Source organism: Antedon bifida, chromosome 4 (genome assembly GCF_963402885.1).
Source record: "Antedon bifida chromosome 4, ecAntBifi1.1, whole genome shotgun sequence".
Taxonomy (NCBI): domain Eukaryota; kingdom Metazoa; phylum Echinodermata; class Crinoidea; order Comatulida; family Antedonidae; genus Antedon; species Antedon bifida.
This window is the reverse complement of record NC_136229.1, coordinates 16,265,203-16,289,742: the sequence shown is the minus strand read 5'-3', so window position 1 is coordinate 16,289,742 and position 24,540 is coordinate 16,265,203. Positions and strand designations below refer to the sequence as shown.

At 33.7% G+C, this 24,540-nt stretch overlaps 2 protein-coding genes across 2 annotated transcripts; one reads left to right on the top strand and one right to left on the bottom strand.

Moving 5' to 3' along the window:
- Positions 1 to 377: 377 nt before the first annotated feature.
- LOC144841515 (AP-4 complex accessory subunit Tepsin-like) lies at positions 378 to 6,159 on the bottom strand. Its single transcript, XM_078697873.1, has 12 exons — positions 5,977 to 6,159; positions 5,600 to 5,672; positions 5,316 to 5,407; positions 5,116 to 5,209; positions 3,652 to 3,719; positions 3,393 to 3,528; positions 2,676 to 2,936; positions 2,453 to 2,543; positions 2,236 to 2,358; positions 2,063 to 2,141; positions 1,837 to 1,971; positions 378 to 1,654 (listed from the first exon to the last, which is right to left on the bottom strand). The coding sequence occupies exons 1-12, from the start codon at positions 6,076 to 6,078 to the stop codon at positions 812 to 814; spliced, it is 2,097 nt and encodes a 698-aa protein (XP_078553999.1). The 5' UTR covers positions 6,079 to 6,159; the 3' UTR covers positions 378 to 811.
- LOC144841516 (uncharacterized) lies at positions 6,135 to 23,436 on the top strand. The gene is made up of 9 exons (XM_078697874.1): positions 6,135 to 6,264; positions 6,667 to 6,753; positions 7,840 to 8,078; positions 8,508 to 8,573; positions 9,264 to 9,369; positions 9,563 to 9,678; positions 9,834 to 9,925; positions 10,735 to 10,820; positions 22,443 to 23,436. Exons 2-9 carry the CDS (start codon positions 6,733 to 6,735, stop codon positions 22,572 to 22,574), a joined length of 858 nt encoding a protein of 285 aa, XP_078554000.1. The 5' UTR covers positions 6,135 to 6,264; positions 6,667 to 6,732; the 3' UTR covers positions 22,575 to 23,436.
- Positions 23,437 to 24,540: the final 1,104 nt, after the last annotated feature.

Genomic DNA, 24,540 nt, shown 5'->3' with positions numbered 1-24,540 from the left:
TACTGGGTCAGGTTATTGGGCAGTCACAATTAAAATGTCCTTGGTTTCCAGTTATTCCATTGGAGCCACCTGGAGAGAGGTTTAACTTCCTGTAGCAGAAATTTGCATATAGGTATTGTAGAGAATAAAGGCACAATGATCGTTTCACAGACATTAGCTGAGCACAGTGAAGAAGGACCTGTATTCTTTCCCATGTAAGTAGATTACAGTATTATTTGTATTTAGATGGTTTTATGCCTGAATCATTCTCATTCCTCAATCTGCACTGCTTATTTTATTTATTTTAAATATATTACGGATATCCTCTCTGGTATAATCCCACCCCCTACTTTATGTCTGATTTCACAGACGGGCATATCCCTGGGTATAGTCCCAGTACTGACTTTTGGTCTGGATGTAGGCCTCTCTCTAGCCAGTTCAGATGAGTTTTTATAAGAAATGCTTACCAATTAATAGGCATAGTCCCACCACCCAAAGTCTGCCCAATTTTGTGTTTTAGGAGGGTGGGATTATACCAGAGGATATAAGGTATTGAAAGTATATTTTGACATTAGATCATAAGTGATATAAGAATGACTGTGTATAGCACACACCTGGCTGTGTTGCGAGTAGTTTCATAAGTTGTAGGCCTATTAAATGTACATTCTCTTCGAGTGTGTGTTTGCTACAATCTTAAATTGTAAAACAAAGTCATATTTTCATGTTCGTAAGGTTTATTAAATAGATTGTTTTGGCTATGATTCACTGTACAAATATTATATAGAAATAGATTAACAAAATATTTTCTTTCAAAATGTCCAAAACTGAAAATCTATTTTCGGATTGCAGATTTCATAGCCTCTTGTACAAAGTCAAATTTCTCTTGCGCTTTTGGTTTAGCTTTAGTGTCATTCTGTCCACCTACGAAATCAAAGCCTGCACTCTGCCTCCCTAACTGGAGAGGTAGAGCACTGGTTCCGCTAAGATTACTGGTAGAAAGCTGTGGAAACATTGCAGTGATTGAGTTTTTATCCAGAGATTGCTGCATTTGGAGTGGAGTACTTGTTTGCATTTGGTTCAATGGTGTTCTTTCTTTTGGTTTTCCACTCATAATTTTAACATCAGTTTTAAAGTTTAATGAGGTTAATAGATCACCAATGTTACTTTCATCAGATAAGAGATCATTAGAATATGTTTTTTCTGGTTCTTTTACACAACCTTCAATTGTAGTAGAGGGATTAATACTAGAATCAGTTTCCTCTACCGAAACATTGGCAATGGTATGACCTTGTTTTCCATTTTGTCCAATAATTCTTGGATTGTCTCCATAACGTAAATTATGTCCTGTTTGTAAGTCCATGTTTTGTCCACTTAAAGGTATTGTACCAGCACTGTCCGTTAAACCACTTTCTCTAACTTCTAATCTATTTTTACTTTTATTTTGTTCTATCACCAAATGTGTTAAGGTTTCTGAATGTTGCAGATTGCTCTTCACATTTTCTGGATCCTCTTTGGAATGATTAATTAAATCTAAGTTGGAAAGTAAATTTGTATTTGAATCTTTGATACTTGTATCTAAATTTTCCATTGTAGCTGGTGATACTTTTGGTTGTTGAGTTGTTAGAATGTTTCTTATTTCGTCCTGTTTGGCTGTGCTTTGGATTAGGCGTAAAATCTATTGAAAACAAAAAAGAAATCAAATTATTATAATTCTATCTACTAATCAGTGTCACCTGAAAAGTATTTAATTGACCCACTGATGACCAATAGTCACTTTAAGCAAAACAACACAAAACTTTCCCCTTCTCTTCTCCATATTTCCCGATTCTCCATTCCAACTAAATATATCGCATTCACCTTTTTTGCTTTAGAAACGGCCTGTTTGCTAGTTTCTTGAGATGAAATTACATCTTGTAACGAACTGTGTAGTTGATGAATGTCATGTCCCAGTAGATCAGTGTTTACGAGACGTTCAATAGCACATAGCGCCCTCTATAAAAAACAATGTGTATAAGTGATGCCTAGTCTTTCGTGTTATGCATGTTATGTACTGCATAAAAAAGTGAATATAAATGCTACTTACCATCTGAATAAAACTTTGTTGGCAAGCAATTTTGTGGATTAGGAATTCCAAAACCTTATCACAATTCAGGGTATCACACCTAACAAACGAAACAGAGAAAGTATAAAATATATTGAACTTTAACCTGGCTAAACATTTGGTGATGGAAATTTATTACAAACATTTAGTTCTACCTTCCTTCTAGTTGGTCAAGTTCTTGACGAGAAGGAATAAGCCTGCCCTCATTGGTAGTCACAATATCCTCAACACATTTAGCCTCTTGAATCCAGTCTTCAACAACAGCAGCAGCTTGGAGTCTAATTTGTAAAACAATTCAGTTTAAAAAGTATCAATAAAAAATGTAGTCAAGAGCTTAATATGTATGGCAGGTTAGTGGATAAATGTACATACTTCTCTGATAAGGGTGTGCTGCCGTTACTCAGATCACTGCTGATACCATCGGATGATCCATCTTCTTCCCATCCTCCCCCTGCTTTACCTCCTGTTAAAATAAGTTGAATATGACACTTTCCTGCTATATGAGCCATTGTATGTTATATATCCAGTAATTCAGTTAAGTATTGTAGTCTCATGTCTCTTATATATTTCCTTTACCTATTTATATATTATTTACCTTTATATGTTAATCTTGCTATATCAGGATTTTCAACAATTGTTGTGCTATCTTGATTTTTTGGTTTAGTTACTTCTTGACTAGTAGTTCGCTTCATCTTCTCAATTAAATCTTCCTTATACATACTCCTACTCTCTGAGTAGCTTTTATTGGTGTCACCCTGCATTGCTTTGTATGCTCTTGGTTGAGCAACATCCCCTGTTGCAGAGAAGCTACCTGCTAATTGCTGAAATCCATTTTTAAGTTGATCTGTAAATGTCTCTAAAAAAATAGATCAAATCAGTAGAGATTATGTCAAGACCATACAGATAATAATTAAACTTCTAGAGACCAAACTAGATGACAGCAAATAGTGTAGAATATCTGCTACCTTACATCAGTTCAAAAATATTATTTAATATATAAATACAGTACAACTTTTAATAATTTATTTAATTTTTTTCTATAAAAATGCATTCACACATTGATACGCTCCACTATGAGATGCAGTGGACTAGTGGTGTGCAACTGCTTGTGGGCGTGACTTCAAACTGGCATATCTGATTGGCCAATGTAATGCAGCCATATTCCGTTGTCCTTCTACATGGTGAATCCGGTTTTTGAGCTCTGACTGTATTCAGAGTTCATTCTCTAGTTAATTATACAGAATATTCTCTATGGTCAAGACAGAATTGTGGTTGTAATGGTTTCTCTATCCATTACAACTTACTGACTTACTTTCATGTACTGTCTGTGTATTTCCAAATCCTTTCATTGTCTTTTTTGATTTGTTGACACCATATCCAACCGTGTTTATAGAATTTGATGTTGACAGTGATTTTTTCTCAGTGTCAAACAGGATAGATGACAATTGCTTTGTAAATAAAGTACAATTATATTATTTTGTTATTGCAATAAATTTGCATTTGAAAGTACATAGTATTTTTCAACTATACATTTTTTCAATTATCAATAAATATGTGAAAGTATTGCATACCGTAGCAGCCTTTCTTACAGCAACATAAGGTGCATTGTCACAGGTAGCATGGGGTGGACCACTATGCACTGAAAGAAAACAACGACAATTAGACTGTATATGCCATTTGGATGTGTATGCCCTTTGGCATTTTGGAATACGGAATGTAATTTGTGGACATACAGTATGCCCTTTAGATGTACAGTGAGTATGTCCTTTGGAGGTGCAGTATGCCCTTTGGATGTGCAGTATGCCCTTTGGATGTGCAGTATGCCCTTTGGATGTGCAGTATGCCATTTGGATGTACTGTATGCCCTTTAGACGTACAGTGAGTATGCCCTTTGGAGGTGCAGTATGCCCTTTGGATGTGCAGTATGCCCTTTGGATGTGCAGTATGCCATTTGGATGTACTGTATGCCCTTTAGACGTACAGTGAGTATGCCCTTTGGATGTGCAGTATGCCCTTTGGATGTGCAGTATGCCCTTTGGAGGTGCAGTATGCCCTTTGGAGGTGCAGTATGCCCTTTGGAGGTGCAGTATGCCCTTTGGATGTGCAGTATGCCCTTTGGATGTGCAGTATGCCATTTGGATGTACTGTATGCCCTTTAGACGTACAGTGAGTATGCCCTTTGGATGTGCAGTATGCCCTTTGGATGTGCAGTATGCCCTTTGGATGTGCAGTATGCCATTTGGATGTACTGTATGCCCTTTAGACGTACAGTGAGTATGCCCTTTGGATGTGCAGTATGCCCTTTGGATGTGCAGTATGCCCTTTGGATGTGCAGTATGCCCTTTGGAGGTGCAGTATGCCCTTTGGATGTGCAGTATGCCCTTTGGATGTGAAGTATGCCCTCTGGATGTGCAGTATGCCCTTTGGATGTGCAGTATGCCCTTTGGATGTGCAGTATGCCCTTTGGATGTGCAGTATGCCCTTTGGATGTGCAGTATGCCCTTTGGATGTTGGCAGTATGCCCTTTGGATGTGCAGTATGCCTTTTGGATGTATAGTATGCCCTTTGGATGTCCAGTATGCCATTTGGAGGTACAGTATGCCATTTGGATGTGCAGTATGCCATTTTGACGTACAACTAGTATGCTCTTTGGATGTGCTGTATGCCATTTGGATGTACAGTGAGTATGCCATTTGGAAGGACAGTATGCCCTTTGGACGTACTACTACTGTATGCCCTTTAGGACAGTATGCCCTTTGGACGTACAGTGAGTATGCCCTTTGGACGTACTGTATGCCCTTTGAACATACAGTATTCACTTTGAACATACAGTCTGCCCTTTGGATGTATAGTATGCACTTTGAATGTTAAGTATGCCATTTGGAATTACAGTACAGTATGCCATTGTGGAAGGACAGTGTTTGCCATTTTTTTGTTATTACATAATGATGTATCTTATGAAAATAAAATTGAATTTGGAAGGACAGTGTACGCCATTTGGATGTGTAGATGCCACTTGATGATAATATACTTACTAGTTGCTTTATTAATACCAGTGGCATTGCGACGCAAACCAGCTGCAAAGTCTGGATGACCATACTGAACTACACGAATCATTACATTTAGAACCTGTAAAGAGTTCAAAGTTCAAATACAAATAATACAGTCAATGAATGCATAAGTTCTCAGCTAATTAAAAAATGTATACTACTGTAGGTATACATACACTACCCACCTTTAGTTTGACATAACACGACTGTATTTCTAGTCTATTTACTAGGAAATCAAGCAAAGCTGAAGTTTGTCCTGATGTACCACATGTTAGATCTTGTAAAACAAAAGTAAAGGAATATATTGAACTTTACAAGCCTCATGGCACTCGACCTTGAACTGCACTTTGTGTGTTCTATTTCCCCCACATGTAAAAAAATAAAAGAAATGCAGCAAAAAAAAAGAATAGAGGAGAGGAAGAGGTTGGAAGTTTGGAATGGAATTTGAGTGTAGCAGATATAAGGATACTTGTGATTTCTTCATACAGATAACCTGGCGTTGGACTTGCGTCGTCTGATGTAGCTTTTACAAGCAAGTTCATCTAAAAAATAAAACATAAAATAAAATATTTGTTCACTTTTATTTGATAATTAAGGTGTTTTTGTATCATGTGTAAGCGAATTAAAAAAAATATATAATTTTCTAAGCTAGGCCCGTAAGTACACATAAACATAATGATTTTCTTTGAAATAGCGCCTGCGATAATCCTTTTTATCGCGGTCGTAACGTAAATATGTATCAAATCCGGCGAACACGCTTCGGCCTAGCTTTTATTGACGATTATACAGTGAGAAATTTGTTTTATTAACGAACAAGTGGCTCTGTTTACTCTTACAATACTATACCTTATTAAGAAGCAGAAATTTAGATGTTATCCCTGCCATTTTTAATAGTTGCTCTAAATAAACGAACAACACCAATTTTACTCCAACATTCGGGTTTCCCATAGGCAGTTCCCGCACTCAGCTCAGATTTTGTGCGGTATCGTACTTATAGGTCTATAATCAATGCGTTTTCTTTAATTGATCGCACTAAACAATTGATGTGTGAGGGTATTGCAACAGGGAACAGGCACAGGCTAGCAGCATTGGCAATATTGTTGACAGCAGGCCTAGGGCCTAGCTAGGCTAAAGGTAATTTTTTTGCAACTTTAGGGCTGTATTCGTAACTTATATATTAATTAAATTAATAGTAGAACTGTTTAGTCCAAACTGTCCTTAATAACGCAGATTCCTACCTACCGGTCCTAGCATAGGTCCTAGGCCTACCTAGGCTAGCCTAGGCTAGGCCTATTTTATTTTATACGCCGTTTAATTGTTTTTTTTTAGGTATGCCTAGGCTAGTCTAGGTAGGGGATGGGGGGGGGGGGGGGTGTACAAATCGAGGCATTATTATGTTATAATATTAATTTATGTTAAATTATATTATATTCATTATTAATTAATTGGTTTAATAATATTAATATTTAAATGAAAACAAACATGATCATGATAATTGATATAGGCCTATTCCTTTTTTTCTGCTTTGTTTAAAAGATTCAATTAAACAAAGTACCAACATGACATACTGAAAGTAGCTAATAAATATAATTAAAAACCAAGATGGAGGCGCTGTTAAAACAGGTAAATTAATTTACTTGTTTTTTATGTTAATCTCTAGGCCTATTATAGTATTGACACACTACATCTTTTAAAGCCCCCTTCCCTACGTTTTTTAGATCTAATTTAAGATCACAAACTATATTTAATGTAAAAATAATACTATATGGTCCTATTGCGATAACTTTTTTCGTCTTTAAACGGTGAAAAATAAGTCGATTCTAATAATTATAGTGGCCCGCTATAAATCCCAAAATGCATTGCGCGCGGATTGATATTTTTGTTTTTCACCTGTAATTCGCCCACTTTTCGATCGATCGTGAGGCCAAAACAAATGGAAGACTCCTAACTTTTCAGCGAAAATACCGGGTTTTCCCCAATTTGTATCAACGGAGTCTGGCAAAAATAGAAAGACAATTAATGCAGCAACTATACAACGTCAGGCTAGGTATATAGCTAGCGTACGATGTTCGTACGTTACCGATGTTTACCAGCTAGGCCTACAAAACTAAGCCTAGCTAGGCTAGGCCTAAGACCGTCCACGAGAGGTCGATCGCCGCGAGCTACTTAGGTAGTGCATTGTTTCTCACTTTTTATCATAATTTACCATAAAACGTACATTTAAGACAAGGAATGACATGGTTTAATGTTTTTAAAGTGATATATATGTATTATTTTCCAAAAAACGTCCAAAATTGAAGGGAAGGGGTCTTTAACATTTTTAAATTTGGAGTGTGTATAATTGATTAATATTTTAAAACGGAAAAGTAAGTTCGGATTCCTGCCTCTACATTTTATGTTTCTTTTTTCTCATGATAAAAAAAAACTTGCCAAAACAACCACAAGCATCAGTTCGCATGACCTATCGCTGTGTGATTGGTCAAATTACTTTTGGTGAACTTACTGTATGTCCTTGTGGAAGCTTTAAGATTACGCATGGTTAATAATATACAGTAAGTATGATGGACCTGTTGTGGGCAGCTATATAACTTACACCAAGTTGTCACAGCTCGTACACCCTAAATAATATAATATCAAGTGAATACCCAGCATGTGATATGACATACAAACCTACACTTCCGGGTCGCAGCGAAATTTCACAATTTACAGGTGCTAGAAAGATTGAGAACATACGGGCTCGAAGATATTTCTCCGCTTGATATAGAGGGACTACTAGTCGGTGATCCAAATGCATTATCAGAGACAGTTACTTTGAATGATAAGGAAGATTGTCTGGGATCGGAATTGGAAGTGGCACAATGTGCGGAAGTAGAAACTGAGTGTGGATACCCTCGAAACCCTTTGTACGTACATTTGGCGCATAGATTACAGAGTTGGATGACCTCAAGGTTAGACATATGTTAATTGTAATTCTGTTCAAATTTCTGAAACCGCTACTCATCACTGTTAATTGGAATGCCTAAAATAATAATAATTTATTTGGAAGCTACACTTTTGAAACAGTGGCACACTTCTTGAATGAAGGTGCGTCCAGAGTAAGTAAAATAAAAGTTGGAGAAAAAAAAGAAAATGATTTAACAATAGGCCTATTTACAGTACAAGATATAAAAAAAATAACATTAACAAAAGAAACAGTGGCACACTTCTTACACACTACTCTAGTAGTAGTCTCATCTCCCCACCTAAATATATATATTTTAACTTTACAATCTTTTTCAGTATCTATGTAGCATAGGCCGTATACATGTATTACTTTGCTAACCTTTGAAAAGTAGTTTTTGAAAACATTTTGATTAAAAATATTATTTTTGTTTAAGATCATTAGAAGTAGTAGCACTTCCAGAGTTTCAATGCCTAAATGAAGGAGAAAGGGCCATTGAAAGGTATGTATGTAGGCTAAGTACTGTAAAACCTAAAAAAGAAGCCCCTTTTTTCAAGATGGGCTTCTTTTCGAGATTACTTTTTTCGAAATGATGCTGTAAATTCTGTGAATTGCTACTACAGTAATAGGATTTTTGAGACATTTCCTGCCAAGTTTACATATTTCTGATCAAAATACCATTTTTAAATGAATGCACGATATAAACTTGATCATACAATCTGCATCACAAGTTATCTGGCATTAAATCACCTTCCTTTCTGTTTCTTTGATATTCATAGTCTGTCTCGAAAAGAAGAATACTTTTTTGAAAAGAAGCCCTTTGGTGGGTTTCTTTTCAAAATTGGCTTCTTTTCGAGAGTACTTTTGCAGACCAAAGAGTAAAACCTCAAAAAGAAGCCCAGGGCATTTCTTTTCTAGTTTTACGGTATTAAGAAAGATATATTTATTGAATTAAGATATTTTTCCTTCCTCTCCCTGCTAAGAGATGTGAGTGTATGGAATAAGGATTACGAGACCAACGCTTGACTTCAACAAATTTGAGAGTGCATGTGATTCAAGTGTTCTCGCAACTATTCACATATCGTTATCTTTCTCCGGTTTATTTGAATCAAATTATAATCTATAATACAAGATATTCTTTCTACATTATTGATAAGCAGCTGTGTTTTGTTTAAACATGTTTTCATCCTAGAAAAAACCTGTTTGCTGCCCTCTCTGATGACATTGATACACTTCAAGATTTACTTACTGAGAATAAGTTCGCAGCAAGTACAGATATGTTAATATCAATTCTAAAGGTACAATTAATGTTAATGTATTTTTTTAAAAATAATAAATAGAAAGAATATATTCACACTCACAAATAGTATAAACTTAATATAGCACATTCAATAAAACGTAATATAGCACATTCACTTGTAAGTATTGCATCATGCCATGCAACACAGCGTCACTGATTAGAGTTTAATTTATTTACTATTATTTCTTTAGAAATTAAGAAAACGAGGAGTTATATCTTTACTTGGACTGCGAAATACAGAGGGCTCTGTTGAAATGCTGCCCCCTGCACGATCAAGTCTTGAAAAGAGCTTCAAGCAACAAAATAGGTAATTGATTTTGAAAACATATTTAAGTTTTGTGAGTAAGACACTACAACAACAAAGTTAGGAATCAGCATGTATAGTTAATACTGTGTCTATCACTCACACGAGATACTAAAAAATACAAAATACTTAAAAAATGATTATACTTTTATTCACAGTGCAAATAGTCAATTGTCTGTTGGAGCGAGGGCGCTTGCAAAGCATTGTCATCGAGACCAGACAGCATCTTGGTGGGGTAAATCAACTGGAAGTGAGTATGTTTTAAGATCGATATCTACTAATTATTATTTAGATATAGATAATAAAAACATAATTAATATTAATATTTGATAATAAACCAGGAGTGGAATAGAATATTTAGATTCTGAATTTGCATATTAATTAAATAGCCAACAATAAAATAAAAAAATTAGATACAACAACAACAACAGTAAAAATGTGACATTGTAGCCTAGCTTGGTGGTTGACATTATTATTATCCAAGGCTATTTATTAAAACAAAATTGTAGTGCCAGCAAAAACTGAATTGTTACAATACTTACATTTATAAAATGAATAAAATATTAAAGTAATAGCAAGCATCAAAAACATATTTAAACATCGAGAATAAAAACAATTTAAGCTGGACTTCATTAAACCGTACAGTACTGTCACCCTATTGCACACAAGTTATATAAAATGATTGGAACATCAAAAAGGTAACAAGAACATCATAGACATTGTATTCCTAAAAAAAAAAGTGTATCAAAAAGGTAGGTATTGCACACTAATTATGTCCCATTAATTAATTTAACAAAGTAAGTCGCATGAAACATATTTCCATATATGAACATTTAGTTGGATTTAGTTTTATTTGGTTACAAATAGACCAATCAGACATGTCCTTAAATGCCAGGTTTCTGAGTTCAATTCTTTCATGTAGTGCCCATGGTTTTACTGTTCGTCAAAATAAATAAGGGTATAAATAGTGGACAGATTAGTAAGTCTCAAACAATCCGATTATTAAATACATTTAAATACATTGATTGCATTCAATATTGATAATGTATTTATTAATAGGTGAAGGCGCAAAGAATGATCATGCAAACACAATCATGAATTGTATACTTGACCAAGCCTCATGGATAAACATACATTGCTTACCGGTAAGACCATCTTAAATTTTATAATAGCCCCCTCTATCCTACATTCTAAAGGCCAACTATCTAAAGCTCTGTCTACACTATAAAACTAGTTTGACAAAAAAAGTGTGATGTGCCCAAATATGGTAGTGATAAGTCCAAATATGATATGATATCATCATGTCCATATATGGGCACATCACATTTTTTTGTCACATACAGTTTGATAGTGTAGACAGTGTTTAAAGTAGCCTACACAATAATAATACTGTACACGATATCTAAGTTTTTTACCATTAAAACAGTATTTTAAAGTTGCATACTGTATTATACACTGTTTTGCATAAATATAATATTACATCACTGGCGAACATACAACAACTTCTGTCTGAAATGTTTAACTTGGGTCAGTACTTTCAGAGCTCAATGTTTAGTCTAATAAAGGCTAGAGCGTAGTGAAAAACAACTTGGTCTATATAGTCAAAAAACTGCAATCTTACAAATCTATTTAGAAAACATTGCCAGCAACACTGTCAGTATTTAAACAAGTATTATTTTTGACTAGAAAAAGAACCTGAAGAAATGGAATCTAACTTACTAGACCTGAGAAAATAAAAATTAAATCATCTACAAAGATTTCTGTACACAAAGTAATTTGATTTTAAGTCACCTTAAACTAGATTCAAAATTCAGTTTGTTTATGTACGTAACAATGAGACATGTGTGAAGTATTATGTGTGGTATTTTGTGACAAAAGTAGAACTTGTAATTAGGTCATAGGCTTGCAGGCACTTTTCTTTGTTCTTCCTTTCTTTAATGTTATTTTATCTGATTTGTCAGTTATTGTAAATAAAACGGCAATATGCTGAGCTTATTATATAAAAACAGAGACTGGTGGTATTTCGTAATCGCTTATGTCGCAGGATATGGCGCGAATAAACCTCAATTGATAACGATCTGTATGGCTTAAGGCTGTTATGTTAACCTATTCCAATATACGAAAATATATTAATACACTGTTTACATTGCTTTTGTTGCTAGTTATACTTAACTTATCAATATAACACGTATAATAGAATTATATATAGATTTAATAGTTTGATATAAAATTCTGGCTTTGTTTGTATAGTGTTCCTTTATATTCTGTCATCGTGAAGTTAAATAAGGTTTTTAAAAACCAAAATTGCATTATTACACTTTTCAACTCAAAACACTGCACTTTTATTTAGGTGTATACATTATAATAACAATGTAATCCACGTACTGTACTTTTATGCGTTAAACTATATTGTACTTTTATTTATTTATTATTTGTACTATTTTAATACTCGGAGGTCAAAGTACTAGTACTCTTTCAAATTTAATATGAAGATGAAAAAGTAGAATGACACAGGATTTGAAATTTAAATGAGTATAGCAATATTCTGTTTGTAATTATATGATGTTAATTTTATATAAAAGTACAAATATTATAGGGTTACAATATTAATTTTCTTTACTGATTATCAAAAATCAATATTTTGGCAATTATTATTTATGAATTTGATCATAACAGATATTGTAATAATTCTTGTTCTTTCATATGAACATCCTTGATAAGAAATTTTCTTTGAGGAATATTATTTAAAATAGCAATAGACACTGCAAAACAACAAAAAATAACAGATTTCAATGCGTCATTATTAAGAATAAATCTTTTAATTCTATTCTAATTCTAAAAAAATTTCGTTCGCCAAACACAAAAACAAGGTGTAATATAAATTCTAATCATTTAGATTGAATTTTTTTTCAGTTAATGTTTTATTAGACATTCAATATCACCAAATTATTATTATTAAACATTTTTTATTTATATATTATTAGGAATTAAACCACACTTTTTAATTCTGTATACCCCAAAATATAAGTAATTCCAATACATCATACATGCATTATTTGTTATGCAATATTGGATTCAAACACATGTGTACGTGCTGTATTCACGTTCAGGCACACGCGCACTAATACGTGTATTGTTAACTGCTATCTACGATGTCTGCCACACTCTTAATTACAGCAACATATGTTGACAGTAACAGTAATTTATTTAGCCTCCATGATGGTATGGATTCATCTTAAGTATCTGTCGTTTTCATGGCGCCTCCCCTTCTTCTTCGAAGGTCAATGCAATCAATCTTCCAGTCCATTTTATTCTTTGTTTAATTTAAAATTATGATATGAAATAAAAGTTTTTGAAGTGATCAAAGTTTCCGTTTTGAAATATCATCAAGGTGAATTTGGGAATAGAAATTAGTGTTGAATTAATGAAATTATAACTTCTATTAAGGGGGCACTATAGGTACCCAATAACATGTTCCTTAATATTGTTGTCTTCTGAATGAGTGTTATAGGTAGAATGTTAATGTCCCTCATCACCTTTATAGAAGTGTCCCTTGAATATGTGTGTCACAAAGATGGGGTTTTACAGCAATAATAAATGGTTTATTCTTTTTTGTCTTAGAAGGAAAAGTTATTGAGAAAGGCAGATAGCCAATAGAGCTGTAGCGATGTAACAAATCTATTTCTTCATTATTAATAACAAAAGTACAATACTGATTCATGTAAAAGCATACCCCTTCCTTTACACAAATTTGTACCACTATCAGTGGCGTAACGCAGAGGCCTGAGACCCTGGTTTAGGAACCCGAAGTGGCTCGCCAACGCTGGAGGTCTCAGGCGTTTTTAGCCTTTTTCGACATATTTTAATGCCTGTTTTTCCTCTGCATACTGCTCAGGTGGGTTTTTCCCAGTGAGCACTCATAGCCGTTACGCCACTCCCTGTTATTAGTAGTAGGTTGTATGTCTACATATTTCTCATTCCTACTTAGCCTACAGCAGGGGACACACTAAAGCTCCTGTATGTGCCTACTTAATAATAATAGTAATAGCAGTTGTTTTTCCGGAATGTCCCAAAAGAGGCATTCTCTAGTGTATAATCCATTATGGACTACTGTAGTATTTTATGTCATGCGGCATTTTAACAAGTAATAATTTCAGCAGTGGACTCCTAAAGTGAGTTTCTCCTTTTAAGGTGCAATAAAATTCTTATCATCTCAGTTGCGATAATTGTTCTATTTTAAGACAAATATGAGATTACACATGTTTTGCCAGAACTAACTGAAACAATACTCATTATAGGGCACTTAAACATTTAAGCAATTTAGCATCATCTATGGTATTTTTAGCGAGCAGTATGGTATTAGTCATTGATAGCTGGCTTGGTAAAATCACAAACATTTTTAGACTGATAAATGTGTTTGTTTTTTGATAAATATAAAGGGATTGATTTGAACAAGATGATTTAAAATGATGAATAAAATTTAACGAATCAAATCAAATAAAAAACATATCTAATAGTACACAACACTGTACAGTACAAGCAAGGTTTATAGATGATAGTGTGGAACAGGGGGTGCTGATCATAGACGCATACATTTTGTGATTTTTAATAATTTAAGATATTATATGAAATTACATGGTTAATCAAATAATTATTAATATCGGAAATACCACTTTAGCTTCTCGAAGAGTAAGAGTTGAGATAAGATCATTTCTTTCAACATTACATATTAAAATAAATATGCATTGTACCATATTTCCTAAAAAATATGTTTTATTAATTTACATAACTGTGCACAATTGACCATATTTCCTCAAAATGATCTGATTTATTTAAAAGACAATTTCAGAAGACGAGGGGGGCTAATAGAGGGCCACGACCGGCCCACCTGCCTCTTACACCACTCATTTAGAGTGGTGTACGGTGAGTTACGGTGATTAATATTTTGCATTATTTTGTTTTATTGAAGAACTTTAAAAGCCAAATTTGGAAAGTATAGAGAGAGCAGACATAACATTTCAATTTGTATTATTTCTTTGCACGGTTTTTTGGTACTGTATCTAAAATATATAGGAAATGTCTGTAATAATAGGTTTACATGTTGATGCTATGTTAAATAATGTCACACATATGAGAATGTTCCTATGATACAAGCTTCTTATGTTATGTACATGACAGTGACACTGTATTATAGAATTTTTGTAAATTGTAGAATCGACTTCTTTGATAATAGATATTTAACTGTAATTTGTTATCTTATATCAAATTATTGAAGAATTGACAATCACTGAAGTAAAGAAGCTATGATAACAATAGTGTACATTGTATATCGCATACATAATGAGGTCTTTATGAACTGTGTGTCTTGAAAAAGAAAGAGAACAGCATTGTATAAATATAAACTGGCGACCAAATGAAAATAACAAAGAATTGAATAATGCGTTACTAAATTTATTCTATTTATCTTTATGTCAAATATTGATTAAATTTTATATGTAACTGTATATATTTGGTTATTTCACTAAATAAAAGAAACCAAAGAAATGTTGAATTGAAACATCAAATCCTGATGATAAATTTATTGCTTCTGAAAAATATTTAAAAAAATGATGACTTCAAGTAGTAACCTTGGCCTAAGAGGGGGTGGATTTGCTCTGCACTTTAGATATGTTTCTAAATAATATGTTAAAATTGGATTAATTAATTGAATATTTCACATATTGAACTTTATTTTAAACTTTCCATTTCGTTCACAACTGAACAAAGGAACTTAAAAAGTTTGTCGACATTTGTGTTAGATCATCCGTAAACAGACGGTTTCAATCATAAATAAAAACTTCATAAAAGAAATATGCTTATTGACTTTTGCATAGAATATCCATCAGCGAGTGCATTCAAGAGTGACATTATCTTGCCACTTGGCCATTTCATAGAGTGACATACATACAGTACATCAGTGGATTCCAAACAAACTTGAGAAAATAATTAAGAGTAATTGGCCATTGGGGCTGTAGTCATAGTTGGCCTTGACTAATGAGACCAGAATATTTCTTATTAAGTGTGACACAGTGTCTTATGGCCTAATAAATATTCAGGTTTTAATACTAGATAGTACAATGACATAAATATTTCAATTTGTACTTTTCGTTCATCCCCCTACTTCGTTCTCATCAAACATTTTTGTTGCAATATTTTCGATTAGCTTAATATTTTAATGTCTATTTGTAGACATTTGTATTTATTAGATTAGTCGATGACCGAATGCAAGTTTGTTGGAATTATATGATGGGATTACATCATAGCTGTCTTGACGTAATCAGATCAGTAGAGTAGTACCCAAGTACAGTAAGATTTTGGTAGGTTGAAGGTCCCATTGTTGGCGTAAAATTAAGCATTCAGTAGGCAGACATTGTGACACTGTCTATAGCATAAAATTATTTGAAAAGTAATTTGTACTTTTCAAGTTAATTTGTGAGCAACATCACTTTTTATGGTAGACATTTGGTATTGTAAAGGATATTCATCAGAGGCCTCACCCTCTGAGATCATACTCAAGGGGCATAGGGTAGTGCTTTTGACAGCTAAAATTATTAACTATTTTTTGATTTATCTATTTTGTACACAGTCAGTGTTAATATTATATGTTAGCACTTTTCCATTGCTGGATCTGCCCCTGATTATTCCAAATATGGTAGTGATGTGCCCAAATATGGTAGTGATATAACATTATCATGTCCATATATGGGCACATCACATTTTGTTGTCACATGAAGTTTGATAGTGTAGACAGAGCTTTATATGCTTTTATAAATATAGATGTATTTTTATTTGACAAGTTGGTGACACTAGGGCACAGCTACTAAAACTTAGGATGGGAAGATGTTGAAGAGTGGGTGACAAGATTTGCATTTAAGTCCTAGTTGAATTTTTAGATTAGCCTGGAGAAATATGGTTTATGTCAGCAAGTCTCTACATTTTGGTGCGTGATTTTCCATCTTTCATCACCAGATTTCAATTGCATGAGAAAAAGTGTGTCGTGTGGCATAGGTGGCATTCTAGATGCTATGCCTAGATCCAGTTCGACCTATACTATTAACATTACAGCAAGATATGTTTTGGAAAAATATGACACCTAAAGATGTATTGTCCCCCTGAAAAAAACAATTTTTGTTGAATATGCCATTTTAATGTTGTGTAACAGTTATCCACTTTGACCAAAAATTGGATCAAACAAAAATTTGTTTACCTGAAAAAATTTTTCAAGAACCATTTAAAATTGGTTTTGGTTGAATTTAACCGTTTATTTGTCATTTTAAAGTGAAAACATTATTGTTTTAAGGGTTTTTTCTACAGAAGTGAATATCTTTATTAAAACTACAAAAATAACCTATTCAAAGTCTGATTTAATTAATCTTCATTTTTTCATGTTTTTGGGGGACAATACATTTAACAGAAAAGAAATGAAAATATTGGAGAATTTCATTTTTTTTTGCCAATGGTATTTTTTTGTTTATGATTTAAAAAGAAATTGATTTTCTGATTATTTCTATGGAACTCTTGGGAGTTGTTAATGAGATTCATTAAATTTATATTGATTTTTTTCTACAATATTTTACATTTATCTTTGCCAAATGTAGAATAAATATTAGAATAGAAAAACAAATTATTTATTTCAATCATCAACATTCGCTGAAGCATGAGAAAAATCTATTATTTCTTTTTATTACTGTTAGTTTAGTGCACTTATTTTCTCCTTAGCTGTGAAACGTGACTCAATAAAATAACACAATTTTTGATTATACAATAGATTATTAACTTTGTTTATCGAGAAGAAGACTGTTAAAAAAAGATTTTCAATGTTATGAATGTTTTGTAGTGTCTCTCTTTGGTTTTATTGTTTATCCAGTACTTTGTTTTTATGGGAGGAGGTGGGGGTAGGGGGTAGAAGGGTATTGTCTGTAGGCCTATCGATGAGTACATATTTCAATCAACACGTCACAGGCAAATACTCATTTTCTATGTTTTACATTCGCTGATAAGTTTATCCTATCATACAGTTGCAAATAAAAGTATTAAAATATTGAAATATTCTATTATTAAATATTTAACTGTAAAACTGTCCTTAAAACACATTTACTTGGATTTACAAAAAACCTCTAAAAACCGAACATTTGACAATATTTATATTAATTTGCTAAAAAGATAGGTAATAATATTTCATATAAAAATCTATAGGAAAAGCATAAGTCTACTACTATATTAATATTATGCAATTCTTTCATTTTCAATATTCTTATTTTTCCACATGATTATCTCTCAAAGGGGTAAACATAACCTTGGGAATTATCGTCATTTATCCATAATAGGGATGAATTAAGGAAAGGAGAGTCACCCCCTCCTTCCCTCAGGCATGTCCACCTCTGTGATCTGTTTGTTTTCGTCTTTGGATTTTTCCCTGTCAACAGATCACAAATAAGAAAGATACTTATGAATGAGTCCTTGACCATACAGAACTGCACGCATAACGCAATTAAGGTTTTTATATACTATATAACCTGTTTAATATCAAACTTTATTTTTTTCCCTCGAGGCATTTTTCTGGTTTATTCAACTGTTTATTACAAATTTTAACATTGGCTTTCTATTTACAATATGTATTATCTCAACATGATAGGTTGTTCCATTTATGGATAAAAGAAGGGTTTCCGATTTTGCGAGATTGATATCTTAAAATTCCGTATGGAAGTTTGTGCCAACAGGTTTATCCACTCAGTCAACTTCAGGAGACAGAGATAAGACCTATAAATAGATAGTTACCCCAGTAAATCATTCTCAATTTTTTTTTTTTTAACATGATAGCAATTAGTCTATAGCACGTAATGGTTGGAACATACCAAATGTATAGTACAGTATGTAAATGTATTATTGTCTTAAGCTCTATCTACTCTATCAGACTTTATGTGAAAAAAATGTGATGTGCCATATATGTACATGATGATGTCATATCGCTACCATATTTGGGCACATCACACTTTTTTTGTCAAACTAGTTTGATAGTGTAGACAGAGCCTTAGACGATCTCCTACTCGTTTCTTTATCATCCACATGTGCATTGTAATTGTATGTACATGGTACTAGCTGCTTTACATCCCAATCCGAAGGACGAGACAATGAGAGTAAAGTATCTGAGGATAGGGCTTGCGGCCACTTATGTGTTATGGCGCTTGTTGCTGTTGCAGCCCATTGATCGCTTGTGTCGAACAAATGAAATAATATGGCACTGCACAGGCAGGTGTTGAACCCATGCCTCTCACATACAGTTCGATATTCCTTACCATTACCCCATGCCCTGGTTCTATCTTGGATCCATTAGAGGTATTATTTCTTCTTATACCTTTGTCTTATTGTTGAATGTGTTCTTTTTTTTTCTGTAGTACTTTACATAATAAATATCTAGATTAACTTGACCTCTTTGCCATATTGTTCCACATTTAAGTGTAAATACTTGAAGGGTCTGGCGCTTAACATCAGGTGAAGACACCGGATGACAACAAGTGTCATATCTGTTAATAGACTCTATTATTCATGATTGTCTATGCATTACTTAGATAACCAACACGCAAATCACTACTCAATCCTGTGTGTTTTAGATAAACTTGTAGCGTTTGCAAAGTTTGCAAAAGTCCTTGAGTCGTTGGGACGCTAACGTCTTTGATATTCAAAATATAATCTGATTGGTGAAGGACTATCAAAGGATTTAGTATGGCAAAGTTCGCAAAACTTTTTTCATCCTTCGAATCAAGAGGCCAGGTTAGAATCGTGGGCCCTTGGATCCACCTCTGATTTAACTATCATCTTTGCATCCAACTTGACAAACCTACATTTTGTAAAGTTTTTGCCATTACCCCTTTGAAGCCCCACACAAACTTGGTTGCACAATCCATGGCTTCATTTTGTTATCCACTAATGGACACGATAGAGTGTTAATATCCTGTGATGAGTTATAGGTGTAAATTAGACGGTAAAAATGGTGATTATTTTTACACTGTGTTGGCTCATACAGAATGCTGTCTCCTTCGCTACAATGCACTTATTTTTGAAGAATTAATATATTTTGTTGAGGTAACTTCAGGCTTGAAGATTCTTGTTTTTACTTTCAGTTATGTATTTCTAAGACAACATATGCAATTGACACGAAGGCAATTCATAAAGTTCATATAGATAAAAACACCAATAATGGTATTACTATTACACTTACTACATTTTGATCATTATTTGTATACGAAATAATTGATACAGTAACCTCCTAGTGCTTATCCATTTAAAGTACTATCGCTTGTAGACAAAAGATATCGCAAACAAATATAAACAACCTAGCACGCTTTGCTTGTGATGAGACATTATCTCGTTCCCACCCTTATTCACCAGCGTAGTTGTAGTTGAGAGAATATGCGGTGCCAGTTATATTTGGTGCTTGCGTGTATTTTATCAGTTTTATATCGCCTCTATGCAAACATGATCGGCAGGTCTTGTTGAGGGTCGTATGATTATCATCATTATCCTCCACTTCAGAACCATTGATAATGAATAGTATAACACGATAATAGAAAATTTAGCATCATGTTTATGTTTACACAACACATGAAAATGTTATTATGATTGTATGCTTGTAAATTCCAGCCTAGGGTCCATAGCCCTTAAGATAACATAATAAGTGGGTTCATAATCAAGTTTCTTGGGTGGAAGTGAAAATGTTGGGTTGGGTTGAAAAACAATAAATAAAACCATTATATCACATTCCTAAAGGTTTGTTGAGTTAGTGCTGTGTTAAAATAAGCAATTCTCAGTGTATGACAATATCTGTCCCATATCTTGGTTAATTCTCTAATACAGCATCTCATGTGTATCACATGTGGTGCCTACTTAGATACATTATCATCAGTTAGGTTAAGGTTTGTTAACGCATGAAACACATGAGATGCCCAAACCCAATCGTATTTTCATTATCTTCATCCACTTCATGCCTTTTGATAATTAAATAATATAACACGATAATACAAAATTTAAATTTCCCATACGTTGTACATGTCTTGTTTCCAACCTCTGTTCAATACACCTTAAATTATTTTATTTTATGACTTTGGCACATGGCCAAGGATTACCAATAGTAAATTAATCACTCTCTTATCAGTTCGGTGGTAATCCCCCTCACACAGGGGCTATTTTAGAACCAGTTCACTTGGGTACCCCCTACTATTCTTGAATGATAAACTGGGTTCTTTAAAGTGCACACAGGAGGAATTCTGCCGGTCCACAGAGAGGCAGTCAAAATTGAACAACCGCCCATCTTTCTGTGCTTGTGTTGGGACGCTATCTGTTATCTCATTCCCACCCTTATTATTAATGTTTGGCATTGGCAAAGAGAATATAATGGTGCCTGACAGAGGTATTTTGTCACTGAATTTGATATTTGCGTGTTCACTATCAGTGTTCCTATCTCTATTCAAACATAATCAATAAGCCTCATTGAGGTTTGTGTGATTATCGTTATCGTCCACTTGAAAACCTTTGATAATGTATAGTATAACACGATAATCACAAATTTAGGATCATGTCTGTGTTTACTTGACATAGTATTTCAAACCACAGTACGTCAATGTAAACATTATAATTACGGTATTCTATAGAAGTAACTTCCGACCTGAGAGCATGGTCTGAAAGCTGTTAGGGCACAAAATGATTTATAACCATGAATTATAGTATAATATACTATTAATATAGGATATATTGAAATGTGGTGCAGCGGTGTAACAGCTATGAGCGCTCACTGGCTACACCCAGGGACCCCAGAGCTTAAGGGGCCCCAGAGCATGAGCAGTCTAACTACCCAGCGTTGGAGGGCCCCTTAGGAGTGCTAAACCAAGCGCCTTTGCCCTATGCATTACACCACTGTGTGGGTGTACCCGAAACACATGTATTAGATCCCATTTTTCGGCATAGGATGTCTTTTATCCTAAACTCCATATAATCAAGGTAACACCCCTGTGCAGTGCTTCACTAAATTTTGCCTACAATTATTATTTTTTTCTTTTTTGTATGATCTATGTATATTCTTTGGGTATTGATGATGTATATTTTTACATTGTTTTTGTGTGCACAAAATTATGATATATTTGAAAATAGAAAGAAAGTCTCTTACCCACTAAGCCCATGAACAACTGTTTTAGGAATCCTTTTTTATAGGCTATATGATCATGTCCCTTCAGGCATCTATTACTTGTCAACACCTTGGCCATTATCACCTACACTACCACTGGAGAAGGCGGTTAATAAACCTAAACATTACATATTTATTAATATTACAATTTTGATTGTAATTGTAGCTGTTGAAACTGGTATTAATCTGAAATTCCTACTGATGTAAACTACATGACAGCTTTATTAGCCATCAGTGGCATAATGTAGAGGTTTAGGGACCCTAAAGTGGCCCTCCAACACTGGAGGTCTTTCACTCACTCGACTTTAATGCCTGTTTTTTCCTCTGGGCCCTGCTCAGGGGCCCAATAAGCTCTGGTGCTTGTGGGGTTAGCCAGTGAGCACCACTGTTAAGCATACACATTGTTATAAATCTGAGATTTGATATATTTGCACTGAATATTGTATTACTGATCAGAAATCTCAACAAGAACATTTAAAAAAAAATGTTCTTGTTTTACATTAATATGATTCTTAATTCAATTTATTAATTATGTTTTTCTTTCATGCAGCATGGTGTTGTTACTCTTGAGGTTAGGTGTCTTGAGGGTTATGGAGCTCGCTGGACTGCGGATGGCACAAGCTTCAGAGGATTTCTGGAGCCACAGATGGAAGATGGTCACTCTGTTGGTTGGAAGCACTGAAGCTATGCCTAGCAGTTTAGTGTTGTATAGAAATAATAATCAACTAAGCATGTTGGATGGATTTAACACACTAACTAGTTGATTATGTTTAAAGAGATGGAATAAAAGTTCCTAGGAAAAATATTAGAATTGTAGAAGAGTGAAATTTCACTCTTCCCTGATTATAATAAATAAAATGGATGGATAGTATCTTCTAAAAGAGGACTAGATGATGTGGGTTTAAAATTGTTGCCACAGAAGAAGGATGGCTTGTTTTCAATGTGTCATTGAATAATTGGTGCCACATAATTATATACATAAACATTTAACAGAAAACTATTATACAGTAATCATGACTAGTAATCGTGATCAGTAATCGTGATCTGTGATCGTGGTCAGTGTTTGTGATCAGTAATCATGACTAGTAATCGTGATCAGTGATCTTGATCAGTAATCATGACTAGTGATTGTAATCAGTAATCATGACTAGTAATTGTGATCGTTGATCGTAATCAGTAATCATAACTAGTGATCGTGATCAGTATTGTGACCAGTCGGAAGATGCTGCAAAAGGTGAAACTACAGAGAAGAACATACTGTTACTGATGAATGGTAACATTTGGAATTAACAAAAATGATTTTATTTAATGACATGAAATAATATGAATGTGAATAAAAGTGGTGTTTGCGCCACAAAGGAGAACAAAAAGACAGAAATACACCACAAGTTGTGAAGAGTAATAAGAGAATACTGAGTCCAAAAAAGGTTTTAAAGAAAAATATTATTATTAATGAGGTCTATTTTGATATTTGTCTGTAATTGTGTAATAATTAAACATGTGGACGTGTACAGATATAAAAAAAATAATATTTTGTTTACAAACACGCTGTTATTGTTTTCTTTGTCAAAATACTCTTTGTGTAAAATGAGCATTACATCCGGAAATCCGAAGATCGCGTGCTTCGACAATTCTTTACCATTTATTAGAAGTCTTTTGCGATTTTATTTGTTAAATCTTTTTATATTGTTATTTATGTTGCCAATCACGCGATGTGATTGCGTGCCTGCAAATGTGCGTGATGGATTATGGTGTTCTTGTTTGGAAAGCCCTTTGATATACAATGCCTTCTTAGCCTTCTATTCATAAATTAAAATGACGATCTTTAATTGGTAAATAGTTACCTTTTATGGTTGCTAGCACTAGATTAGTCGTATGTCGTTGGTTTTTAATATAATCGCAATTCGGTTTAGATTCTGTTTCTAAATGCGAATTTATTCGCGCGAATCGTAAGAGTCGGTTTATACACATATTCGTATTCATATTTTCATTTAATTTTTGTGACGTAAAATAATGCGCAGTCAATCAGATCTGAGGAATGTTGGATTTGGTTTCACGCAAATATATCTTCCCGTACAGTGGAAAATAGGATTTAATACCATCTAATTAGGCCTAATCTTTATGTTATATTAAAATCATGATGTTTAAATATGTACATTCTCACCAAAGCATTGTTAAAGTAGTATTTCGTTTCCGTTTTTGTAAATAATTTTTAGCATTTAACATATATAATGGTTTGCATAGATTATGTGATGCTTTTATTTGAACACGTAACCAGTTGCTAACAGAGTTTTGTTGAGACCCCAAATTAATCTGTGTCTTATTCAAGCATGATTGTATTAAGTTCAAACTATATTTCATTTAATATTATGCCAAAAAGTAATTCTCGAATGGCATCATCAGATCACTAGCCTGGCGTCCATACATCTACACCTGACGCAAAGCTGCAGCTGCGCCGCTGTGCATTTATAAAGGATGGTTTCGTTTTGCATAAAAAAAAATGGGAAAAAAACTTATAGACATTACATTATCGTTACAAACTAAATAGTTTAGGTAAACAGCAACTTGAATTTGTATTAAAATGCCAATACTTTTTTTTTATGAAGTTTTCAAACGGCGTCTACTCAATATTCAATATTCATTTTACC